The sequence below is a fragment of the Xylaria bambusicola genome (assembly GCF_022495145.1).
Source record: "Xylaria bambusicola strain CBS 139988 unplaced genomic scaffold F5B22scaffold_98, whole genome shotgun sequence".
NCBI classification, from domain to species: domain Eukaryota; kingdom Fungi; phylum Ascomycota; class Sordariomycetes; order Xylariales; family Xylariaceae; genus Xylaria; species Xylaria bambusicola.
The window spans coordinates 1-25,491 of NW_025953651.1; the positions used below are offsets into that span (position 1 = coordinate 1).

General features: G+C 40.3%; 5 protein-coding genes across 5 annotated transcripts; 3 read left to right on the forward strand and 2 right to left on the reverse strand.

Annotated features, from left to right (window-relative positions):
• The first annotated feature begins 6,989 nt into the window (after positions 1-6,989).
• On the forward strand, positions 6,990-9,345 carry F5B22DRAFT_631206 (uncharacterized protein). The gene is made up of 3 exons (XM_047976603.1): positions 6,990-7,769; positions 7,832-8,017; positions 8,156-9,345. Exons 1-3 carry the CDS (start codon positions 7,262-7,264, stop codon positions 8,611-8,613), a joined length of 1,152 nt encoding a protein of 383 aa, XP_047824818.1. The 5' UTR covers positions 6,990-7,261; the 3' UTR covers positions 8,614-9,345.
• On the forward strand, positions 9,346-13,055 carry F5B22DRAFT_631216 (uncharacterized protein). The gene has a single exon (XM_047976604.1). The coding sequence runs from the start codon at positions 9,791-9,793 to the stop codon at positions 12,527-12,529; it is 2,739 nt and encodes a 912-aa protein (XP_047824819.1). The 5' UTR covers positions 9,346-9,790; the 3' UTR covers positions 12,530-13,055.
• Positions 13,056-13,346: 291 nt separating this feature from the next.
• Positions 13,347-17,050, reverse strand: F5B22DRAFT_631220 (uncharacterized protein). The gene is made up of 5 exons (XM_047976605.1): positions 16,877-17,050; positions 16,212-16,717; positions 15,586-16,156; positions 15,071-15,517; positions 13,347-15,015 (listed from the first exon to the last, which is right to left on the reverse strand). The coding sequence occupies exons 1-5, from the start codon at positions 16,941-16,943 to the stop codon at positions 13,895-13,897; spliced, it is 2,712 nt and encodes a 903-aa protein (XP_047824820.1). The 5' UTR covers positions 16,944-17,050; the 3' UTR covers positions 13,347-13,894.
• Positions 17,051-20,224: 3,174 nt separating this feature from the next.
• F5B22DRAFT_631227 (aldehyde dehydrogenase) lies at positions 20,225-22,989 on the forward strand. Its single transcript, XM_047976606.1, has 4 exons — positions 20,225-20,766; positions 20,914-21,313; positions 21,382-22,270; positions 22,324-22,989. Exons 1-4 carry the CDS (start codon positions 20,705-20,707, stop codon positions 22,461-22,463), a joined length of 1,491 nt encoding a protein of 496 aa, XP_047824821.1. The 5' UTR covers positions 20,225-20,704; the 3' UTR covers positions 22,464-22,989.
• A 542-nt stretch (positions 22,990-23,531) lies between these two features.
• Positions 23,532-24,716, reverse strand: F5B22DRAFT_652581 (fumarylacetoacetate hydrolase family protein; the record flags this gene model as incomplete). The annotated part of the gene is made up of 5 exons (XM_047979625.1): positions 23,532-23,689; positions 23,795-24,116; positions 24,202-24,315; positions 24,388-24,468; positions 24,543-24,716. The coding sequence occupies 5 exons, from the start codon at positions 24,714-24,716 to the stop codon at positions 23,532-23,534; spliced, it is 849 nt and encodes a 282-aa protein (XP_047824822.1).
• Positions 24,717-25,491: the final 775 nt, after the last annotated feature.

Below are 25,491 nucleotides of genomic sequence, written 5' to 3' on the forward strand. Positions count from 1 at the left end.
AAATAAATAAATTATTAAAGATATTAAAATATATTATAAATATATTTATTAAAATAATTTATATAAAATTATTTTTATTAATAAATAAAAGGTTATTTATAAAGGAACCCTATTTAATTAAAAATTAAATAGGAAAAAGAAATTCCTTAATAGATAAGTTATATATATTATAATTAACCTAGCATTTTTATTATTAAGGGCATACCTAATAAAATTTAACCTAAAGGAAGAGGAATTATACTTTTATTATAAATAATACTTTAACTTTATATAATTTTAATAGTCCATTATTAAAAAGTATTTAAAGCATTAAGGTATATTTATTTAATATTAATAAGATTAAAAAAGCATTTATTATTAGTATAAATAAGGGCAATATAATTTTAAAAAGCTTTTAAAGCATTAAAGCATTTTTATATAATATAGCTTTAAATAAATAATAATAATAATCTATATATTAATGTATCCTATTTCTTTAAGCTATAGTAATATATTTATAACGCTTTATAAATTATACTTTATACTTTTATATTAAAGTATTAATAAAAATCGCTTTATAGAAATAATTATTAACCTATTTTACCTTTTAAATAAATTTAATTTAAAGGTATATTTAACCTTTAATTAAATATTATATATATTATTAAATAGTATATTTATTAATAACTATAATATATTATATTTAATAAATTAAAAAGAATTATTAAAATTAAATATATTTATTTTAATTAAAAATAAAAAAATAATAAATATAAAAATAATATAATTCTTAATCTTTAATATAAGGAAAAGGATTATTAAAAATATATTTAATAATAAACATAGGTTATATTTTATAAATTTAATACTTATTAAAGTAACATTTATAAAGGGCTTTTATATTAATATTATTTTTAAAGTACATTTATAAAATAGTAAAATTTAATATTATAATTTAAATTATATATTATACTTTAAAAAAATTAAAAGCAATATCCTTATAGTAAAGTTAATTAAATAATATAATTTAATATTCCTTAAATATAAACCTATTTTTATTTATTTAAATAAGTCCCTTATAATATTAATAGTAAATTTCCCTATAAAGATTCTAATAAACATAATAGGATTAATTACAAATATTAATAAAGTTAGGAAACAAAAGCAACCATAAAGGCTATTAAATAATTTCCCAAAACTCCAAAAGGATATAAAAACACTATAGCATTTTAAATTAAAATATTTAAAATTATATACACTTTAAACGTTTATATATAAAGTACGGAATATAAAAATATTAAGTACACCTAAATTTAAGTATAAAGATTATATAATAATATATACCTATTAAATACTTTTAAAAAAAATATTAAAAAAGCGTTCTATAAAATTATTTTAAAAAGTTAATTAGGATTTATTTAATTACCTAAAAGGTTATAACAATATAAATTAATTATTTATACTTAAAGATAAATTTAACAGTTATATTTAAGTATACTTATTTATAAATAAATTGCTAAATAAAGTTTTTAATAGATTATATAGGTTTAAATATTAAATAATATATTATTTCCGATTCCTTATTTATAAATTCTAAAGCAATAATAAAAAAGCGATAATTATAATAAAGGGTAAAATGTATTATAAAATTTAAGTAGAAAATAAAGGAATTAATGCTAAACTTTCTCTACTTTATTAAAAGGAAAGTTTTAAAGGAGCTAAAAGAATAAAAAAAAATAATCAAAAAGGTATTAAAAAGGTATTAAAAATATTACTTAAAGTAGCATTCCTAAAGAAGTTATAGCCTAAAATAGCCTAAACAATAGTCTAACTATATAATATAAACTTTTTAAAGGTATATAATTTATATACGCTTTATAAAATATTAAAACGTTAGTTCGCTTAATATTTTTAATAATATATATTTAAAAGAATAAAAGAACTAATAAACAATTTAAAGCCTAATTAAAGCAATATTTATATATATAAATATAAAGTATACTTATTAAAAAAGAATTATAATATAAATAAATATAAATATAATTATAAAGTTAAACTTTAAATATATATTAAATATTTAATAGGATATAAATTAATTAAAGTATATTAAATATAAATACTTTAATTAAAGGAGGTTATTATTATTAAAAATATAGAATTTAATAAAAAGCTTTATTATAATAAAGAATAAAAACGTTTAACAATAAAGGTTATTAAAATATATATAAAGCTTTTATAAATTATAAAGGAGGTTAAAAACTTTAATAATATTAAAAACATTTAATTAAAAATAAAGAATATAATATTTAGGTTAAATATAAACGCTTTTATTAATAATAGGAAAAAGATATTATATAACTCTATTAAGCCCTTTATTACTCTTTTAAAGGAATAAAAGTTAAAGGTAAGTATACTTAGGGATTAAAAAAAAGGATCTCTTAAAGGTTTATAATATAAATTTATAATTTTTTAAAAAATACCTAAGCTAAATAAGTACCATTTTATAGCAAAGGGTAACTTTAATAATATAAATTAAATAGGAAATAATATACCTTAAGGAGCTATTATATTAAACATATAAAGTAATAGGTTATTATTAATAAATATACCTTCTATACCTAAAGTAAAACTTTAACTATTAATTAAAAGATAAAAATATAAGCAAAAGGTATTCCCTTTAATAATAAGGTTAAGTTAAAAAGTTAAAGGTATAGCTCTAAAGCTTTAAAATAAAAACTAAAAGCATTTAAAAAAAAATATTAACGCTATTATCTTTTTAACTATAATATTTTCTAATAATAAAATATACATTTTATATAATAAATATTAAAAAGTATTCCTATAAATATTTCTATTAAATATAATAAAGGTACTATATTAGAAAAATAAAAAATATAAAACCCTTTATACTATATTTATAGCTATAATTATTTATAATAAAAGAATATAATTAGGATTTTATTAAAGGTATATATATTATAGCAATTTGCAAAATCCGCTACTTAAAAGTTAAAAAGATTTTAAAATATATACCTTAGGAAAAAAGTTTAAAAAGAATGCTAAAGAGGAATTTTAAAGGTTAAAAAATATAAACGCTTTAAAGGTTATATTTAAAAAATAGTTTAAAAATACTTTACTATTATTAAAATAAGTATTTACTTATAAGTTTAATAAAAAGGGCTATTTAGAAATATATAAATTATAAGTAATTATAAAAGGGGACCTTTAAACGAAAGATATTTTATAATTAACCTATATTATAATTTTAGCTATAAAAACGTTTAAATTAATAATAACGCTAATAATATATTTAAATTTAAAAATTAAATAATATAATATAATAAAGGTATTTTTAAATACTATTTAAAAAGAGTAAAGTATAATTATAATAAATTTCCCTAAAGGATTTATAAATAAAAATAAAATTAGTTTATTAATATATGCTTTATATAAGTTATAGGATTTATTATTATTATAATATAAGAAGTTTATAAAAATACTTTAAATTAATAATATAATTACTTTTTTAAAAGAATTATACTTATTTTATATTTTAAATTATTATATATTTATTATTTTTTATATTAATAACTTTTTAATTTTATATAAAAAGGATTATTAATTTTAAGTATAAAAGATTATTAATTAAATTAAAGGCATTTATAAACTTAAAAAATAAGGAAATACCTTATAGTTCTTTAATATAAAAATAATTAAAGATAAAAAATAAAAAACTATAATACTACTTTATAATTAATATATTAAAAAAGTAATAAAGCATTATAGATTTAATAATTAAAGTTAAATATTAATAATTCCTTTATTATATAAGGAATTAAAAAAGTTCTTAAAATAAATTATAAAATATAAAATTAAAGCATTTTAAAAATATATTAAAATAATTTTATATAACGCTATTATATTAAAATTAAATATAACTTATATAATAATATAGTTATTAAAGTTTTTAATTAATTTTAAGCTAAATTACTTAAAGATAATAGATTAAATTATTAAATATATATATATTATAAAGTTTTTATATATTATATATAATAATTGGAATATAAATATATAAATATTTATTATAATAGGAAATGCCTCCTTTATAAACAATTAAAAAACTAAGCACTTTTTATATAGGTATATTATTTTACTATTTAGGGGTGTAATTATATGGAAAATAATATAATAAAGTATAATTATTATATTAATAATTAAGGTTAAAGTAAATATTTTATTATTTATAGGAAAGGAAATAATAATACTTAAATAACTTTTTAAAAATATTATATATAACTTTAAAAAAGTATAAATAATCTTTTTAAATAATTAATAAACTATATATTTTATAATAGGAAAAAATAAATATATTAATATTTAGCTCCGCTATATAAATATTTAAAATATATAAATAAAATAAAAATATATTAAAGGATTTTTTAAAGTTATATATTTATTAATAGTATAAATGCTTATTAATAAATTTATTAAAAATATATTAAAAGTATAATTTAAACATTTTAAGGTATTTATTAATTTAAAAGATAAAAGCGCTATAGTTATAAAAAGCGGATAAAAAAATAAACGTATAATTAATCCTAAATATTAAATTCCCTTTAATTTCCATTTAAAAAATTTAAATTAAATTAAAATAATAAGTAGCGGACTATACCCTATAGGGATAACAGTATAATAGTAAAAGAAGGAAAAGGAAGAAAGCATTTTTTTAAAGGAAGGAGCTAGGTATAATAGGTTTATTTTCTTCTTTTTCTTTTTCGTTTTTTTCATTTTTATTTTTGGAGGATAGGAAACTATTAAGTATAGCGATATTAAAGATAGGCATTACCTAATTAATAAAAAAAAGTATAGTATTTTTCTTTGTTTTCTTTTTCTTTTATTGTTCCAAAGAACGAGTAGTATAATAAAACCTAATAGCCTTTATAAAGGTATCCTTTAAAAAAAACGCCCTATAGAGGGCTATATAAGCCTTTTAAATAGTTTAAGCATTTATTAAATAATTAAAGTATATTAAAAGAATTATAAAAAGAAAATTAAACTTATATCTTTATTAATTATAGGGGCTAAAAGGGTAATAATAATAGTAATAATAATAATAATAGTATAATAAGGGTTATAAAATTAATTAACCTAACTATTTTAATTAAATATATATTATAAACTTTATAGCTATAAAAGTTTAATAATTTTACTTTAGCTTCTTTTATATTATTAACCTAAAAGTATTAAAGATGTCTTATAATAAAAAAGAAATATTTAAAGTATTTATATAAGTATATATAGCTTATAATTCTTTTAATATTAGAAATATTAAAAACCCTTCCTAATTACCTATTTATAAATGCCTAACCTTCCTATAAAGGAGGACTAAGTATATTAATTATAGGGGACCGGAGTAGGTCCTAATACTACTAATAACCGGGCGTTAAAGCTGGAGGTAATAAAGGAGGTAAGCGAAAGTATGGCGGGGAAAAGGTGTAATAAAAGTAAACAAAGGTATAAATAATATATATAATAGCTAGTATATCTTTTTCCTTTTTTTTTTCTTTATTATTTTTATTATTATTATTATTATCTTTATTTTCGTTTTCATCTTTATTATTATCGATAATAATAATAGGAGCAATAGGGGTAGGTAGATAAGGGGGGGGAGCTAGGTATAAAAGTAGTATAGATATAAAAGAAAAAGAGGGGGTAAAGCTAAAGCTAAATAAATATAAAAAGGGAAGGTTAAAATTTATATTAAGTTTTTCTTATATTAATATTTACGTTATATTTTTTATAAACTTTAAATAAAAGTATATTACACTTTATAAAAATTAATTAAAAATAAACTATAAAAATATATTTATATATTAAAATTATTACCTTTTTTTAAAAAGGAAAGGTTAATAAAGTAAAAGTAGGAAAAAGTTTATAATAATATCTTTATATATATATATTAGTATAATTCCTTAAACTTTAAAAGCATATAATATTAATAATATAAACAATATTAAACTATAATAAATATACTTTTAAAAAGTATATATTTTAAAAAAAATAATACTATATAAAAAAAATAACTTATTAAATAAAGTTTTAATTATTAATAAAAAGTAAAAAGTTAATAAATATATTATAAAATAAAAGGTATTATATATATTATATAATATATTAAAAATTATAAAAGGATAAAAAGGAAAAAAAAAGGGAAAAAGCTTTACTTTAAAATATTAAAGGGAATATATATCCTTTATATATTATACTTTTAAATATATAATTATTATAATAACGTTAAATAAATAAATAATAAAACTTTATATAATAATAATACTTTTTAATAAAGTACCTATTAATATATTAACTTTAAACGCTATATTTAATAAATATAAATAATAAGGGTTATTTTAATAAATATTAAATAATTAATAATATAAACTTTATATATTAACTTTAAACGTTATTATAATAAATATTAAAAGTAAGGTATTATAAATAATATATAAAAATAATTATATAATTTAATACTATAAACTTAAGAAATATTAATTAAGGCAAATATATTAATAAAAAGTAAAATATAAAATATTTAAATTATTTTATTGATTTTAATTAATAAAAGGTTAAATATATATTAAAAGAAGATTAGGTAAAAATGCCCTTAAAGTTAAAAAGGCAAAAATAGGTTTAAATATATAAAAGAAGTATTAGGTACGCTATAGTTTACCAATTATACGGAACGCCAAAATCGAACAATTAACTATACGGCGATACCATCTAGCTAGGGGGTGTATAACGAAATAGCACGGCGCTTTTACCAACAGCGTAGCATTTTCGCTAATGGTATAGCGCTCCTAGCCAATAGCGCAATACGCCCCTAACAAGGGCGCACTACGCCCCAATAAAAGCATACCTATAAGGGCGCTTCTAATAGGAGCACTACGCTCCAAGGATTAGCCGGAACGCCTATATAGTTAGAATTTTCCACGCACTTTATTGCGGGATTAATAATAAAACAACGCTTTTAACTTAACTTTAGAAATGCTGCCTGGAAACGCCGGTTCGATTCCGTTAACTATAAATATCCGTAAGAAGAATCTTTTCCTTCATACGGTGTCTCCAATACGAACTCGATCTACTATTGTCTGGCAAGAATTTGGACCGATGTAGTGACGGAGGTGGGGGAGCCATGTTCGTTTCAAGAGCACTTGCAGCGCTAAGATGAGTCGGCCAGCTGACCAAACCCGAGCTCGGGTTTCACTGCTATTGGAGGAGCTCGATGCAGCTCCTGACGATGGCATCTATAAAGGTACCACTCGTCGCCTCGAAACAAAGACGTATAACTCGAAGGCGGACTATTCAAAAGAATCAATTGATATTATTTGAATTCGTTATTGCGTCTAGCAAGATGTCAATTGCACTTTGCAGAAGTCAAGCCTGGCTTGGCGCACGTCTAGCCTGCAGGCAAACACCCATTCTTCAACAAAGACTATTTTCATCACAACGTCTGCCCCTAGTCGTCCGTCCCTCGGAATATGAAATAAGAAATAGCAGGTTAAACGAGAGAAACCTCGAAATAGCCGTCCGCGGCGTCCACTTGGATGGTTTAGTGGTAGTCGAAGATGTGATACCACACAAAGACTTAGACCACCTAAACACCAAGATGGTAGAAGATGCTCGCATACTTCAAGCCCGCGGCAAAGACGGTCCCTTCAACTACAACTTGGGAAATCTCCAGCAAGACGCACCTCCTTATTCTGAGTATTTCTACCCGTCTATATTTACAAGTTGCGTTTTCCCTGCTGCAATCCTCTATTGAAGCTTTGTCGCTGACCTCTGACTCTCGTAGATCTCGTTGCAACTCAAATCACATCGGCCGTTTTGGGCCCTCGGCCTAAGTGGACTTTCTGCTCAGGAAACACGGCAATGCCACCGCTTCCTGGCGGCTCACCACAACGTCAGCCAGTGCACGCAGATGCCGATTTCACCCATCCAGAGCACCCGTTTGCCCTCGTTGTCAATGTTCCGTTGGTGGGTACGTGAAATCTCGGACCCCTTCTTTCTCTCTCTCTCGCTCTCTCGCTCTTTTCATCGGTTGGCTTTTGGTTAGCAACGGAGCAAGAGTGGCTTGATAAAATTTACCCTGCAAGTGAGACTAATTCCTGGGCCGAAGATATGACGCCACACAACGGTTCGACCGAGGTATGGCTCGGCTCGCACACAGGTATGGGCGGCATTGAAGCTCAAGAAGGTGCACACGGAGAACGAGCTAGTGGCCGCATTAAACAAGATCTCTTGGCAAAGCGGGTGGAAACCCACGGCGCGCCAGTTCAGCCGAACATCAAGAAGGGTAGCATCATAGTTCGCGATCTCAGACTATGGCACGCGGGAATGCCGAACATGAGCGAGGAAGTTCGGGTGATGCTGGCGCAGATCCACTTCGCCAGCTGGTACCGGAATCCCATGAGGCTTGAATTCGCAGACGATGTCAGGCCTATTCTTGAGGATCTGGAGGCTCGGGGCGAGCTTGGACTACAGGTACCCGCCGATTGGGTATCGAAACAGAAAGTCGCGGATGGCTATCTCAACCGGGCTTTTGGTAACGCATACGATTTTAACCAAGCCCCTTGATCTGGTTGATGCGAGGGCGAGCTAGGATTGTGGAACCACACACTTCTTAGCTCATGAATGAAGCGTGGAAACAATGACGATGAGTGTTAGTTACATTTCTAGTATGCCTTGAATTGCAATTTTCGTTGTACTGTACTCCGCATATCTCATGATCAGTGTATGATAGAGCGAGGAGAGCATGTTAGTTAGTACCTTGATCAGCAGGCACAATAGCCATCTCGCCTTTAAGTTTGCGCAGCCTCCATGTACATGCGCAGCTAACACTCATATGGCATAGACGATTTCCTTTCAAGGTGACGGTCTGGGTCTGGTCTGGGGTACTTAATTAAATCTTACTTAGTGTTCGAGTTTTTAAGGTTAGTAACCTAGCACTGGATCCGCACTGGAATATTGCTGCCTGGGAAGGAGGCGACATGAGATTCCAATAAATCTCCAAATGCCTCTCCGCAACCCCACTCCAAGCTTGGAAATACATCATACGTGTACATCATATAGCGCTGAAGCAAGGTACAGGTACATGCTCCCCGCCACAGTGCCTTGCGCTCACAAGTATCTGCCTCGCTCCAGCAGACTCCAATACTGTCCAGGCTGCAGCGATCGGTACAACAGTGCACCGCCACACCACCTGCAGGTACCAAGCCAAGCGGCCCAGCTGTAGGTAGCGGGGACCTATGTACGTAGTACCTACATACACCCAAAGGAAAGTCAATGCATTGTATGAACAGCTACCTACCTACATATGTCGGGATCTTGAGCTGCCACTTAAAAACCCACGAGGCTTGACTCCGCCTCTCTCTCGAGGAAGTATCGTAAAACTGCCCGTCTTCTGTCGTTTAAGCGTATTGCCACGATAGTTCTTAGCATCGTCATCTCCACGTTGTGTCGCATTCCTTCTGCCCCAGCTCGTTATCTGGGTGTCTTGCACATCGTGATGACGCAACCTCCTTAGGTCCTCTCGTATCTACTCTTTTACTCTACTCTTCTACCTCGATGAAGTACGGCTCCTGCGCCGCCATACTACGGAACTAGTCCCTTGGAATTAGCGACTCGAATTGCCTTCCCGTTCTCAATCTGCGCTCGTGTCACAGTTACAGAGCTACAAAACAGATTGCTCTCTGCTATATACCCTGTTGCTCAACGCCGTGTCGCATCCACTTCTGTTGCGCGCTCTCTCACCATGGTGACGAGGAAACCCACCCCCGAAAGCCCCTCGACTAATGTCAACGATGCCAACGCATCCGAACCTCCCCGCATAGAAGTATGGTCAGCTACCAATTCCGAAGTCGACGCAGAGAGAATATGGGGCACGCCAGAGCAAACCTCCGCGGGGCATCGTGGGGCCAGCGAAACCGGCAACACCGATACTTCTCGAAAAGTCCCGGATCCATTGCGGCCTGGTGTCACCACTATCAGCCCCCCTTATGAACAAGCGGAGCAGAATCCATGGGACGATATAGACAACGGGGTAATTGTGCCTAATGGAGACGACGCTCAGCCTACTACGCTGGTTAAGGTCCCAACTGTCTTGCGCCCCGGCGTTGGTCGGTCAGAAACGAACCCATTCAAGCGGAAGCCTATACAAAGCTCCTCGGCAGTAGTCGACATTCCAAGAAAACCTTACGAGGAGTCTACAATTGCTTCAGAACCACCCACCGAGGCGTTTTCCCAACTTGGAGTCCATGAATCGTCAGACCAAAACACAAACCCATGGCGGCCGGCCGTAGATGAGACGAACAGTTCCGGATTTACACCACCACAACCACCGTCGCTACTTGACCAGGACCCTGAGAAAAATGTTTGGGGCACTGGTTCTCAGTCACTCACAACAACTCCCGGCATTACTCCTACTCAATCATCAGGCAACATTCACTCAACTGCCTCTCCTAGTCCCGCGCCCTTGAATACCACAACGGCTGCTGATCTTTTAGGCGATGAAAACGCTTGGGAAAGGGAAGAATCCAACAACAAAAACAACAAGGGCAAGCAACCTGTTGAGCCACAGTCGTCAATCCCACCTGAATCCATTGATGGCTGGAATGTGGTTGATCATGAACCAACATCAGATCAGGTTCCAGGTAGTCTCTCTAGACAGAGTACTTGGGAAAACTTTGACGCCGCAGATGAGGACACGGCTAAAGAGGTCGCGGCGTCTGAGGCCGAAGAGGCACCGCCGTTGCCGCCTAGGACGTCGATAGAAGTCCCGCCGCCGCAACCTCCACGTCGACAATCGCCAAACAATGTGAATATGTCAGAAACCTATCAGATTAAGAGCATTCGTTGGTATGATTCGAAGGCACCTCAGAACCCTCGAGCTTCGCCTATTCTTGTTCAGAATGCTAACGGCCCTTGCCCTTTGGTAGCCCTGGTAAATGCGTTGACACTGACGACACCAGCTGATCAGGCTAACACGAATTTGGTTGAGACGCTTGGGGCCCGTGAACAAGTTAGTCTCAGTTTTCTTTTAGAGGTGGTTGTAGATGAGCTCATGTCCTCGCGGCATGCGGGGTCTGACATGCCCTTGCCGGATATGTCAGAACTTTATGGTTTTCTACAAGGGCTGCATACAGGAATGAATGTCAACCCACGATTTATACCTACTCCCGAAGCTGCAGCTGCCCATGGACAAATTTCGCCGGGTGATGATATGCCGGGCACATTTGAAAAGACCAGGGATATGGAGCTTTATGCTACATTCAAGATTCCTTTGATTCATGGCTGGCTGCCTCCAAAAGATGACGCGGCATATGCCGCGTTGAAGAAGCGAGCTGCTTCTTATGATGATGCACAGAATCTTCTCTTTCATGAAGAGGAGCTTGAAGACAAGTTCAGCAGCTCACAGACAGGCCTGACAGAGGAGGAGCAGCAGCTGTACCAAGACATTGTCACCATTAAATCATTTCTTTCTACAACGGCAACACAATTGACACCTTCGGGCCTCGATGTCATCACTCAGTCTATCAAGCCTGGAGATGTTTCAATCCTATTTCGCAATGATCACTTTTCTACTTTATATCGCCACCCACAGACACTTCAGCTGTTCACCCTGGTTACGGACGCCGGCTACTTCACTCATGATGAAGTCGTGTGGGAATCACTTGTTGATGTTAGGGGTGAGCGGGCGGAATTCTTTTCTGGCGACTTTCGTGTTGTTGGCGGCAACCAAGGTTCAAGGTCACAGAGCAACGATGATGGCTGGTATGATGACCCGTCGTCCGGCGCTGATACTTCTAACAATAGCGGCTGGCAAACGGTACGGAGTAGACGCTCACAAAATAACCGTCAAAGTGAACCAGCGCCAACTACCACACCACTCTCGCCACATGAACAGGAGGACAGAGACTTAGCTTTAGCCCTACAACTGCAGGAAGAGGAAGAAGAGCGACATCGTACAGAGCAGGCCGCTCGGCGCCGAGAAAGCCGTCTGTCCGAGCAGTATATTGAACAACAAGGGAGGGGTGGGAACCGTACTGGGACCCGGACCCGCGGTGGCTCAATCAATAATGCCGGCAGAGGAAGCTCTCATAGTTTGCCACCTCCTAGAGGTAGCTCCGCTAACCAGCCAGCCCGGGCAGCAGCAGCGGTACAACCAAGGAGAAGCGTACAACAGGTTCGGTCCCTAATCCCTCCCGTAACTCATCGAGCGGCAGAAGAAGACATAGAAGACGCACCTCCGAGCTACGAACAAGCTGCAAAGTCAACGCCATATGTCCCGCCCGCCGGTCACCCCAGCCATCCATCAAGTAATCCTACAAGTCCGAACCCGAGCCCGAACCCAAACCCGAGGAGGAGCTCTAACTTGAGAAGCCAGAGCATCGCTGGACCTAGTACACCGACCCGACCACGTCAAGCCTCGCAACACTCTGTCGCTGCTGGTGCGGGCGGTGGGAAAGACAATAAGGATTGCATTGTGATGTGATAGAGAGTCTCTACACTGAATTTGATTTACTACTACTACTACTTACTACAAGATTTTTCTTTTTCGTTTTGCTGTTTTTCTCAATGAAAGAAAGCGGGCATGATAGCAGGTTTTTCGAGCATGGAATCCATTTTCATTGGCGTTTGCACGGCATAGGGGGTCTTTCTCGGTTTGGGGCTTGGCTTGGTTTTTTATGGTTGGTAAGACGAGTATTATAGGGAAAGGTGAACGCCTTTATACAAATTTTCAAGAGAAGAAATTATTCCCTCTCTTTTTTTTATTCGCCCAATTCGTGGTTTGAAGAGCGGATTACATGCATGAGATTTATATATCGTGGTATATACATATATATGCATTTAGGTCGTACTTATCTATACCCTCTATTGTAACATGAATGGATCGTGCCCTTCACGCCGATTGCGGGATATACGTTTATGATGAACGAGCTCATGAAACTTATTTAAGATCTATGTTTTAAAATGTTAAAGATCTTGTAAACCTATAATTTGAGGAGTATGTATTGCCTGGGAATATGTTTAGCTTGATATCGCTAATCATCGCATTCTGAACAACGCGTGGAGAATGATATCATGCAGCGGAAATATATGGATACTGGCCTTTTTAACTCGTCTTATAAACGGGGTAAAATGCATCATACTTAGACATGCTGATTATGTAGTTAGAATCAAGATGAGTACCATCTACTTACTCACTCTGCTTCAATACCGCTGCGATAAATGACGTTAGTCGGGTAATACATGAATGAGTACGACCAATGCATGAAAATCGTCTGGGAGCTAGAGATTTCCTTCTTAAGTAGGAGGAAGTCAAACACTGTATTAATAAGTCCTACCGAATTCAATCGCATTTGTCAGTATACAGCTCTGGATTAAGTCCAGTAGTTAACGACATCCCGTCGCATTCAGCAGTTACTCGTCACCACCATCTAATACGCCTGCAAGTTCTACACTAAACTACACTACGCTACACAGTATAAACACCCCGTTCCATTTCCGTAGAACTTCTAGAACTCGAAGTTTTTTGTTTTATTTTCGTTACCATCGTCATGTGTGTCCCGACGCCTAAAACCAGCCCCCCAGTCCACGATCCGCTTTCAGCCATGGGTATCAAACATCGAAACCATATCCCCATCACCTCAGCCAGAATGAAAAGGCCGATAGCAAGGGCTCAGAGTTGTGAAAAAATAATAAAAAGAAAAGGGTTGTAAGAAGAACATAATATATGCACGAAGTTATGTAACATTCCCATGTCATCGTGTCCCATCTACTTATCATCATTATTGATAAAGAGATGGAGGCGATGACTCTGCTTCATGTACCAGCAGTCGCGGCAATATGTAAGAGGCTAGTGCTGTTCTTCCTGCTTGATAAAGGTCGTGGCCGATTGTGCGGCGGCAGCAGCGGCAGATTCGCCTTCCATGGCGGCCTTGAGACTGAGAAGCGCTTGGTCTTCAATGCTCAAGTTGCTGTGATCTGGTACCGGTGGCGTCTCTGGGGCTGCTGTGGGTCCTTGCTGTTGCACGGCAGGCTCTTCTACTTTGACTTGTGTCTGTGCTGCTGTGGAATACTCAGGTGGCGGTATCGATTGCTGTGGTTTAGATGGTTGCTGTGGATGCTGTTGCTGACTAGTCGGTGTCAACGTTGGCAAACTGACTGGCTGAGGCGCAGGTATTGTCGGGCGAGGTGGCTGAGGAGAGGCTATTTGTTGCGACGGCTGTCGTGTTGGGTTAGGCGTAACTTGGTGTGAATGGCTGTGATTAAGTTGTTGTTGTTGAGGCGTAGTGCTGCTGGGCATTGGTCTGGATGAACTAGATCTTTGAGCTGTATTGTTTTGAAGGCCTCCAGCTAGCGCGAGAATTCCGTTCATATGTGCCTGGTGCTCTTCAGAATTCATTCTTGCCTTTTCCTCAGCCTCCTTTCTGGCAGCTTGGGTAGGAGCTCGTGTTTTTAACTCCCCTGTTACACACTGCAGGTAATAGGGCATCTCGGAACCAGTTTTCAGGAAGAAAAGCTTCAAGTTTCTGGCCTTGTCTTTCAATTGAACTTGAGTGCGATCCGCGAGTATCTGGCTTAGTGAACCACTGGGACCAAACAGGGACAAGATCTGCGACCAGTGAGGACCCTTTACCATATCAAGCCCCATCATGAGTGCTTTCTCCTCTTCTGGACTCCACGGCCGTCGAGTAGAATGAGTACCTTCGCGCCGAGCGTGGGTTGAAGATCGTGCTGCAGCGGCTTGTCGAGCTCGCTCATATAGAGCTGGTGTTGAGTCACTCTGATTTGGAGGTAGGTGATCGCTTGGAGCCTGATAATTTGTCTGTATGTTGGCTACCTGTTGTTGAGATTGTTGCTGTTGTTGTTGCTGTTGTTGTACTTGCTGCTGTTGGTAAGAGAAATATTGTGCGGACGCGGTCTGTGTCTGTTGAGGCTGATGGTTGTGATGATTGGTCGAAGATGGGGTTTGGCCTAGAATGTTTATCAGTTATTCAATTCAAAGGGCCCAGATAGACATGTAACTTACTGGTGGAATGTGGCAATGCAGTCGGATGATATTGATTCCTCGCGATACTCTCTAGTGCCAAGGCCGTGGCTCTTGATGCACTCTCCGTAGCTGAAGTAATAGATGATGGCAGCTCTATGCTAGTCGCCGCCTGCCTCGACTGTTCGATAGCTCGAGACACATTCTCTGTAAGAAAAGCTGACAGGTCGTCAAATGCGCTTGTTTCATCAGCACTGGGTTGCAGCGCCTCTTCAGCCGCTGCTCTCGACGCTTCGGCTATCGCAGCATTCAAGTCAAATTCGCTTGCCAAATCATGTATGTCCTCATCAGCAGGGGCCGGGCTTTCAGTGGGGGCTTTAGCCTCCATTTCGCCCGAGACCTGCGCCTGGATTTTATCTATATTATCGTTGAGATATGTGCTAAGATTGTCCAAGAAAGCCTCGTATGTGAACTGCTTGCTCAGAGTATCTAACACTGTGTGTCAGTAATCATGAGACGGGAAAAAGAAGATGCAATAGGATGTTTCGAAAACTTACATATACTATTTGCAGCCGCAGAAGCATTTGATAGCATACCTTTCCGCGCTTTTGAGTTGGCTATGAAGTCGAGTTCCGTTGTTGACAAAGGGAGATTAGGATGGTGAGCTCGTAAGGAACTTTCAACATCAGTCACAAAAAGGTCCTGAAGTAGCTGTTCCTTAGACTTGTCAAGATCGCCATCCAGAATAGCTATAAACAGCTGTGTTTTCAATCCCAAGTATAACTCCGCGGCGTCGTCACTTAAAGATCGACCTGTTGGGACAAATATACGTAGAAAGTGGTTGTTGACTTCCTCTAGGGTTATCTCATTCGTGCCAAATATACTGGCGCATGTTGAGGCAAGATTAGCGATCCGGATCACTTCCCTTGTATGATCCTTGATTCTAAGTTTACGGGCGTCAAGGAATGGCGATGTGTCTTGCGGTTGCAATAACTGTCTACGTTGAATTTCAAACGCCGCCCGCAAGACACCGTATTCCTTTGTAATGTCGGAGTCGAGGTCACTGGTGAAAGTCGCCACGGTATCCTCTAGTGTTTGTTCTGACAGAGCTATCAAGATGTCGACAGCCTTACTGCCACGTCAGTCGTGGTTCTCAAATCACTTCGGGACTACTGGCACTGACCAAGGCACCAAGTGCCGGAATTATATGCTTTCTTCGAGTGTAATCTCGTGGATTGTTCCATAAAGTATCCGGCCTGGGTTCCATGTCCCCTGACGGTGATCTTTCTTGGTTCAAAGCAGCCTCTAAAACCGATTCAATGCTGAGTTGCTCGTGTTCTGTCGTCTCGAAAACTTCATCGGGCTGCGCTACGTGAGATACTAGCTCGGGCTCGGGTTCGGTCTTGTGTTCTAGAACTGGCTCTGGAGCTGACAGGAACTCCTTCATTACAGAAGCCTGCACAGCCTGAACCATTCGTGCTATCTCATCCAGGTCGCCATCAGCAGCAGGTTCTATTTTCACACGCTTCTCGTCTCGGTCCTCATCGCCGCCAACCGGCCTGCCATCGCTTGGGGAGCGGGATCGCTTCAATGGTGGCTGAGGTGAATGCGACAGTTGTGGTGGTTGGAGGGGCTCGCTGTCGACGATCATCGCATCCCCAGAGAAGGTTTCGGGTCCAAGAACAGGGCCTACGACATGTAATCAGATACACAGGCCATTGGAGATAAAAAATTAAAGATCAAGTGTCTAGGGCATATCGAGTTGAAGTCGTGAACCAGTGAGAGCATTTTGAATCTCGCGCTGGGTCTTATATCTGAGGGAAACAGGATGCAACTTGCGGCACTCACTCATTGGCGGGGCAGTTGGCGCAGCTGCGCTCATGGCAGCAGCGATTGCCGCTTCAACATCAGCCATAATTTGACTCAAGGTATTTGACAGCTCATATCATGTATTTTTGTTGAAGATTGGCTATAGATCTCTGCTGCGCCTGATCAGTCTCTAATGGACAGCGCCGTTGTACGATGATACTGAGGCTGGGGAAAAAAAGAGCCCTATATTCCTGCCCCAATGGGTCTTATCGATATGATACACAACCACTTATCATATTCAGCTACGTCAGTCCCAAGGTTCCAAGTGCCCCGTAGCTTACATAACACCAAGCTTTGAGGCAATTGAAACACACTTTCGAAAGCCTGAAATATCAACTTTGTTGCGTACCATTTCATATGTATGAGCTGTGAACAAATATTTCATCAACATTAATCCTATCAACTCCAGTGAGTTATATAGCCTATTTTGATTGGTCATTCCAGTGTTATAGATATAGCTAGAGCCTGTGGTATTAGTCTATGGCGTTTGCGCGTGATAATCTATCTACTACGTATTGAAGTTCTGATTTTGGTCAGACACATTCAAGAAGCTATGTTTCCAAGGTTTCCGCCATTGGGTTTACGAGTCGCGTCTCTTCAATCTTACCAATAAATGTAAGTTCACACTAGACAAGCTTCTGACCCCTTTTGTCCTCAACTGTTACCCAATAGTTGCGGCGTGGTGGGAGTTACAATGCCCTTCGGTCTTTGTTCTGCCGAGTTCTACCTGAATATCTACGCAAACCTTATGTAAGCCTAAAGTTATCAAGCCAACTTGACTGCTAGGTTAGCAATAGCAAGTACATAGTAGCTCCTTAGTTTCTTTGAGATCGGTCGCTGCCTAATTGGTATACAGACAGAGATCGCGATGCCTACTTGGGCATATACTGCAAATCCTCTGTTTTGTTAATTCACGAGAGCTATTAATATATATGGCAATCAAGTCTTCGCCAATACCGCCTTTGCACTCTTGCAGTTCCCAATTTGGCCTGAGGCGAGACCCCTACCCTTCTAGATACGTACCAAAGTAAGGGGTGACTTTCTGGGGTATATTGACCCATATCAATCTCGAAAATATAGTCAAGGTAATCCTCCACCGATTGAGAGCTGCCTATATTATGTACACACTCGATATGAATGACAACGAATCGGCGAACACATTGACGGGGATAGCTTAAACAGCACTCCAGGCAGTATCCGGGTACCGGTATGTTACCGGCATGTTCAGATCTGCATACCCATGGCTGGGCAATAACCGGAAGCGCTGACAATAGACGAATGTGCGAAACAGTTTACTACTACTGTACGCAGCAGACGTTTCAGGAGCAGGTTTGCTTGCTTATTTGGTTGCGGATAATGCGATGGCTGAGTGATGGCGGCGTGCGTATTTGTAATGTACTGTGATTCGGGTGACTATTGACCCTCGGACCAGTCTCCTCGGAAGTGGCCACCACTAACGACGAGTTGACGAAACGCCGCCGACGATTCCCGTGCAACCCTATCTACTTACAGTACATAGTATGAACTACCCCACGGGGAATTCGAGACCGTGCTCCTAACACGCAGTGCATAGTCGATAGTGCAGTGCTATGTCAGTAGATACTAATAGAAGGCCACTTTCGGGAACTAGGGTCACTTTTTCTGTCAACTCCATGATAACGTTTAGTAATTCCCGGCCTGCATGTTTCGACAGCGGCGAATTCCTCATATGTGATACACACGGTCGGGCCAAGCTGGCCAATAGAAGAGCCTGTCGACGAGAGGCTTTGCTTCCCTTTGTCCGTCGTCGTCCTGTAGGCGTTGCCCCTCGGGACAAGACCGCAAGCAGATGACCTCCGCAAATGTGGGGGAGCTACTAGCAGGCTTACATAGTAGGTCGTGTTACTCAAAGGCGTGTCAGTCTAGGGTTGTCATCTCACATGGCCAAGCTTACACGTACCTAGCTGCATCTGCATCTGTGGGGGTAATGCTGGGGGGGGGGGCTTTTTTATTCTCTCTCGACCAGACTCTACCTAGTATGTACCAGCCAGATACAAATGGTCCATAAGTGACAAGTCAGTCCTCTTTGCGGCGGGCATTGCGCTCTTACGCATATGATCAGTCAGCTTACAACGCAGGGTAGGTCAATCTGAATGTGGCACTGAAGAATCTTGAGCAATGGGTCTCTTTTTGCGCTTCTCGAGGGCAGGTCGAGGGGCATCACAGCAGCTCTTGCTACACACGGCGCCGTGGCCGCATGAGGCACTTTATTTATTCTATACAGTAATGCATCATCGCATGGGGCTTAGGTCGATAGTGAGACGAGATATCCTGAAAGTAGTGTATTGTATCTGTAGATATATCGCACATACCTTGTAAGTTAGTACATAGTTTGACCCTGCGTGCCCCTCGTCTCCCGTTTCGACTAGTGGAAGAGCGATGACACCAGTTTCCCCGACTGATTTGTGTTAGCATCCACTGGTCGAAGTTCCCTTGTCCCGTTGGAGCGAAGCTAGAGACAAGTGCTTCAGACTGCTCACGAGTCCCATTGGTTACGAATTAGCCTCACGGTCCCGTAACGACAGATCACAGCCGTTCATGCGATGCGCAACCAGGCGTGATCGGAGTTAGGCTTCAAGGCCACCGCCAAGAAGCTGTGTGTCTGCCTAGGTACTCAATGTAAGTACGTGTCTACCAAAGGTGTATCATAGATGGGTATAGTCCTGGAAATCGGGGTATCCTTTTCGCCCGGCATAGATAGAGAGAGAGAGAGAGAGAGATGACGCAGGGAAAACGACCTCTCAGTCCTGTCAGTCCTCTCAGTACTACACACATGTGTACATATATGCATGTATCCAGATATATCCATAGAACAGGTGATAGGATGCTCTCTGTCGTGCTACCAGGCACGTCACAGCTTTCGATGCATAGTATGCCTTTTTGGACCGCACCAGCGTCGCCGCATCAGCCATGATTTGGAGTAACTCTAGACTAGCAGCCTCTAGCGCGTATGTCGGTAGGGGCGTGTCATCACAACTCCGTAATTCCGTGGAGGCTGCACTAGGTGATGTCGACGAAGACCAAGGATGAGCGGACAGTGCCAGGCGGCGTGCGTGAGGGAGGGAGGGATGGATGAATGAGGGGAGAGGGACCTGGATGTACTTAGTGAGGGGTAGGTAAACGCTGTGGTGGGTAGAGACGGGGTAGGTATCCTGGACGGGGTGCGCTACGGGGTGCGCTACGGGGCAGCAACGGGGCAGTAACGGGTCTGAACGGGGCTCTTAGCGCGCTGTAGACACGCTACTTACCTCACTAGCAGTGCCTAGAGCGGCTTGAAGAGAGGTACAGGTGGGCTTGGTGGCGATCCGGCCTTCTGACGTTCTGCGCAAGCTTCACTTACTTTACACGATCCATGTACACGATCCATGCACCCTTCTTGACTTTGCACTGGCTTGCACTGGCCCATCGGGGCCAAGCAATAGAACCAATCAGGGCAGATGGCGTCTCCTGAAGTAGGAATCCGATTCATTGTCCGTTACTCCTCGCCACGCTAGTGGTCCATCGCATCTACCCGGCTGGGATGATACCCCGCTGTCTGTCCCCCCCCTCTTGCCCGCGCCGGTCATCATCCAGACAGACCCAGGCAGGCCACGGCAAGATAAAGAGAGCTTCGCTTCCAGGTCTGTCCATGTCCAGAGTCCCTTTATCTCATCTCATTTCTTCTATAATAATACCCGTTGGAGACATCACCCGTCTGCAACACAGCTCTTCTTCTCCATCATCAATTCCTCAGCCTTTCCGCCCAAACCACATCAATCTCATCACAACATGCCTCTTACCGTCGAGCTGAAGACGCCGATCACCGGCTCTTACTCCCAGCCCACTGGATTGTAAGTAGCATTTGGTCTCATAACTGCATGCTTCGATTGCTCCAACTCCAATCAAGCAATCCCGGCGCCTTGGGAACGCCTCCCTGGTGCAGCCCCTCAGCCAATCATCGAGTCCTGGTTGCTAACCCCGCTGCTTGCGCCACACAGGTTCATCAACAACGAGTGGGTAGAAGGTGTCGACAAGAAGACCTTCGAGGTCATCAACCCCTCCACCGAGGAGGTTATCTGCTCCGTCTCTGAAGCCACCGAGAAGGATGTCGATATCGCCGTAACTGCCGCCCGCAAGGCTTTCGACGGAGAATGGCGCACAACTTCGCCCCAGCAGCGAGGTCTCTACCTGACCAAGCTTGCTGACCTCGTCGAGAAGAACCTTGACCTGCTAGCCGCCGTCGAGTCTCTGGACAACGGCAAGTCAATCACCATGGCTCGTGGTGATGTTGGCGCTGTTGCTGGCTGCATTCGATACTACGGTGGCTGGGCCGACAAGATTCACGGCAAGACCATCGACATCGACTCCGACTCCTTCCACTACACCAAGCACGAGCCTGTGAGTCTACCATGACGTGCCGTAGTAGGCAAACTCTACTTGCCGATAGACTAACACGACTTTTACAGATTGGTGTCTGCGGTCAAATCATTCCCTGGAACTTCCCTCTGCTCATGTTGGCTTGGAAGATTGGCCCCGCTCTGTCCACCGGCAACACCATTGTCCTCAAGACTGCCGAGCAGACCCCCTTGTCCGCTTTGGTTTTCGCTAACCTCGTCAAGGAGGCTGGCTTCCCTGCCGGTGTCCTCAACATCATCTCTGGTCTCGGCCGTGTCGCCGGTGCCGCCATCTCCTCCCACATGGACATTGACAAGGTCGCCTTCACTGGCTCTACCATTGTCGGCCGTACCATCATGAAGGCTGCCGCCGCCTCTAACCTCAAGAAGGTCACACTAGAACTCGGTGGCAAGTCCCCCAACATCATCTTCAACGACGCCGATATCGAGCAGGCTGTCTCATGGGTCAACTTCGGTATCTACTACAACCACGGCCAGTGCTGCTGTGCCGGCTCTCGTGTCTACGTCCAGGAAGGTATCTACGACAAGTTCGTCGAGGCCTTCAAGAAGCGTGCCGAGGAGAACGCTGTTGGTGACCCATTCCACGAGAAGACCTTCCAAGGTCCCCAGGTCAGCCAGTTGCAATTTGACCGCATCATGGGCTACATTGAGGAGGGTAAGAAGGGCGGTGCTACCGTCGCTACTGGTGGCGAGCGTCTTGGTGACAAGGGCTACTTCATCAAGCCTACCATCTTCACCAATGTCACCAATGACATGAAGATCATGCAAGAGGAGATCTTCGGACCTGTTTGCGCTATCGCCAAATTCAAGACTGAGGAGGAGGTCATCGAGCTTGGCAACCACAGCACATACGGTCTCGCCGCTGCTGTCCACACCAACGACCTCAACACTGCTCTCCGTGTAAGCAACAGCATTCGGGCAGGTACCGTCTGGGTCAACTGTACGTCGTATTCCCTATCAATCTTAACGTGTTTGGGTACTAACATTGAAAAGGCTACAACATGTTGCACCACCAGCTCCCCTTCGGTGGTTTCAAGGAGAGCGGTATCGGCCGCGAGCTGGGAGAGGCCGCTCTCGAGAACTACACCCAGAACAAGTCGGTTGCTATCCGCCTCGCTGGAGCTTTGTTCTAAAGTGCTATACATGGGTACAACAATTGTTAAGTGATACCAAATTTTGGGTGTTATGTTTTCATATGGAGCGATCTTTCATGGCTGTATGAATTTTACGGACGAATGGGTACATGGGCATCCTCGAGGTTTCGAGAAAACTGGGAACTTTTTACATTTAACGAGTTCAATTATACCACCACCACCATAGCAAACAATCAAAACAGTTAAATATGTTCAAATTTCGCGACTTTTTCTACTGTATAGCAGTAGCTTGTAATTGTGAAAGAGCAATGTTGGGCACTACACGCACATAGGTGTAACTCTGTGTTGGGGAATTCGAGAATTAAACAGATGTTGTTATTTCAAGCTACGTGTATTTAGCTCACCTACCACACAATGCCGATTTTCGCTTGGAAGCACAGCAGCCTACGCCTCTTTGATGATGCGCAATAGTATCTCCATTTCCGCTATCCGTATTATAAGTATAGGCTTCGAATAGAATTTTATGGTGGTCTATTGGAAAGAGTAAGATAGTATGGAATTATTCATAGGTACTTATCAGACATAGACTCGACGGTTACATGGTGATATCTCCCCGCGAGAGTCTCCTTTATATACTTTGTTTGCTCGTTTAAAATGTTCTCGGTGTCATTCTGCCAGAATTTCTTCCGTTGGCACGATGGGCGGGTGATCAATGCGTGGATAGCGTGGCTTACGCCCCCTTCCACCGCTTACGCATTTTATAGATATAGATTGGATGTGAAAGGTGACTAGTTAGGTCAAAGAAGGGGATTAAAAATGGAGGGGATATCGAGGGAAGGTAGATTAGGGCGTTGCCATCTAATACTTGAATATTATGCTGTTTTCTTTTATACTTTGAACCTTGATATGTTTCTTGTTCACCGTCTACGTGTTGGTATAAGGAAGGAATATGTCGTATAAATCGAGCTAGGCAAGGAGCTGGCAGTAAAAACACATCATATTCGCTTAAATAACCAGCATTACGCCGAGGCGCCGATCTTTAAGTTAGTCCTTGCCTCCCCCCTCCTAAGAATATCACACCAAAACCGAGCATCAATACCAGGAAACCTACTCAGCAACAATAATCTTATTCTTCAGCTCGCCGACGCTAGTAATCGATATCCTGACCTCATCTCCATGTTTCAAGAACTGTTTCGGATCCATGAACGCGCCGACACCTGACGGCGTTCCCGTCATAACGGCCGTGTAAGCCGGGATAGTAGTGCCTGATTAGTCAAACAACACGATTTAGCCTCACTCTTCTTCCGCCAAAGGAAAATTCACAATTTACTTAGAAGAAGAGGGGCTAGAAATTTAACGCGATTACTTACCTTGACTCATATAACTCAATATCTTCGCCGGACTGAACACCAGATCGCCCTCGAACTTGGCCTGCTGCCGCTGTTCTCCGTTGACGGTGAGAGCCATCGTGGCCGTGGAGAACGGGAACGCTGCCTTGCTCACGAGAGTGGGGCCGATGGGCGCGAAGTTGTCGAAGGCCTTGGCGTAGTAGAATTGCCCGCCTGATTGCTTCGGCATCTGGAATAGGCGGCAGGAAAGGTCGTTACCGATGGTGTAGCCTAGGATAGCGTCCTCGGCCTCGCTCTCGCTTATGTCTTTGCATGTTTTTGAGGTCACGAAGACGAGTTCGGCCTTTTAAACGTGTGGATTAGAGGTGGTGATGCTTTGCTTAGGGGCTTTTTTTTTTTTTTTTTTTTTTTTTTTTTTTGTTACGTACCTCGTAATCGGGTAGGCTTGCTGCGCAGTACTTGTTCAAGACGATGTCCTGCCCGGGATTCGCGAGCGCCGCGGCTGGTTTCACCCACAGCGGTGGTGCGTCGCTTACTTCGAACTGAGAAACAAGTATAGTGAGCGAATGATCAGGATGAATGGACCCGTCATTGGGGCAGTTGGTGGAGCTTACCTTTGCTTCGGCGGCGTGGCTTTTGTAGTTCAAGCCCACGCAATAAATTGGCAAGCCATCTTGCGGCAAAGGAGCGAGGAGCTAGGTATACCGGGGGTTATGAACATGCCTATCTTCTTCATGACAGAATCGACATCCATATTGGATCTCCTTACCTCCTTGACTGTGGCGGTCTCGCTATCGCGTTTTGACAGCAAGTCCTCGAAGGAAATGTAAGCTGTGACCTGCGACCCGGGTGCCGGTGCCTCCAAGGAAAGGTCGCCGAGGTCAGTGTAATAGACCGTGTCGTTGTCCGACTTGAATCGTACAAGTTTTGTGAAAGATCCCATGATGAAATGAATGTGGAATAAGTAGTGATTGATCTGGCGAGGAATACCAAAGGGATCTATCGAAGCTTAAATCTGTGAATATATAATGTGATGGAGACAGAGTCGGTCACAGAGATTAGTTAACTCTGGCGGTAGTGGGTAACGGGGAAGCGGTTGGTGAATCCTTCACGAGAACGAGATCATCCGGGCGGCTATCTACACCCGCGTCATGCATCATGCTATTTCCGTAATTCCACGGGTATCATATCGGCTACAATCCCGCCGAGATTACTTAAGATGCAGTGTAAATACTAGATAGGCAGGTATACGCCAATCCCAATGCATCATCCTCTCCCGATGCAGGCGCCGGAATATCCGACCGAGCGCCCCGGAGAGACTTCGAGCGCCCATCCGGAGTATCTCCACACTAGTCCGCCCGAACCTCAATTCTACCGCGCAAAGCCGCGTAATCTACGTGAAAGTCTTGGCCTGGTAATTGACAAAGATTTTCAAACGTGAATCTAAGTTTTGTTGACTCTTGGTGCCAATCTGGCGACCAGTAAACGAGGTCTGCAACCGAAATCAAGCCCACGTCCTCGGCTACGTAGCTATCTTCGACCCCAAACCAAACATTCCCCATAATCAGCTTCGGCGTATCCGCGCTCTGCATCTGCCGCTCTTTGAATTCACATAACTTTGACGTAGTAGTAAAGATCCAAGCAGGTCAGTGACATGATTAGCGCGCCTAGCCCTATACAACGAGAATCCCAAGCGGCTCGCTTACATAATTGGCGCG

Excerpts from the sequence above, each read along its gene's own strand:
- F5B22DRAFT_631216 (XM_047976604.1), top strand. The coding sequence starts at position 9,791 with ATGGTGACGAGGAAACCCACCCCCGAAAGCCCCTCGACTAATGTCAAC.
- F5B22DRAFT_631206 (XM_047976603.1), top strand. The coding sequence starts at position 7,262 with ATGCAGCTCCTGACGATGGCATCTATAAAGGTACCACTCGTCGCCTCG. Across the intron at positions 7,770-7,831 it reads CTACCCGTCTATATTTACAA|ATCTCGTTGCAACTCAAATC; the intron begins GTTGCGTTTTCC and ends TGACTCTCGTAG. Across the intron at positions 8,018-8,155 it reads TGTCAATGTTCCGTTGGTGG|ATATGACGCCACACAACGGT; the intron begins GTACGTGAAATC and ends CCTGGGCCGAAG.
- F5B22DRAFT_631220 (XM_047976605.1), bottom strand. The coding sequence starts at position 16,943 with ATGGCTGATGTTGAAGCGGCAATCGCTGCTGCCATGAGCGCAGCTGCG. Across the intron at positions 16,718-16,876 it reads GCCAACTGCCCCGCCAATGA|GCCCTGTTCTTGGACCCGAA; the intron begins GTGAGTGCCGCA and ends TACATGTCGTAG. Across the intron at positions 15,518-15,585 it reads TGCGGCTGCAAATAGTATAT|ATACTCTGAGCAAGCAGTTC; the intron begins GTAAGTTTTCGA and ends ACACAGTGTTAG.
- F5B22DRAFT_631227 (XM_047976606.1), top strand. The coding sequence starts at position 20,705 with ATGCCTCTTACCGTCGAGCTGAAGACGCCGATCACCGGCTCTTACTCC. Across the intron at positions 21,314-21,381 it reads ACTACACCAAGCACGAGCCT|ATTGGTGTCTGCGGTCAAAT; the intron begins GTGAGTCTACCA and ends CGACTTTTACAG. Across the intron at positions 22,271-22,323 it reads AGGTACCGTCTGGGTCAACT|GCTACAACATGTTGCACCAC; the intron begins GTACGTCGTATT and ends AACATTGAAAAG.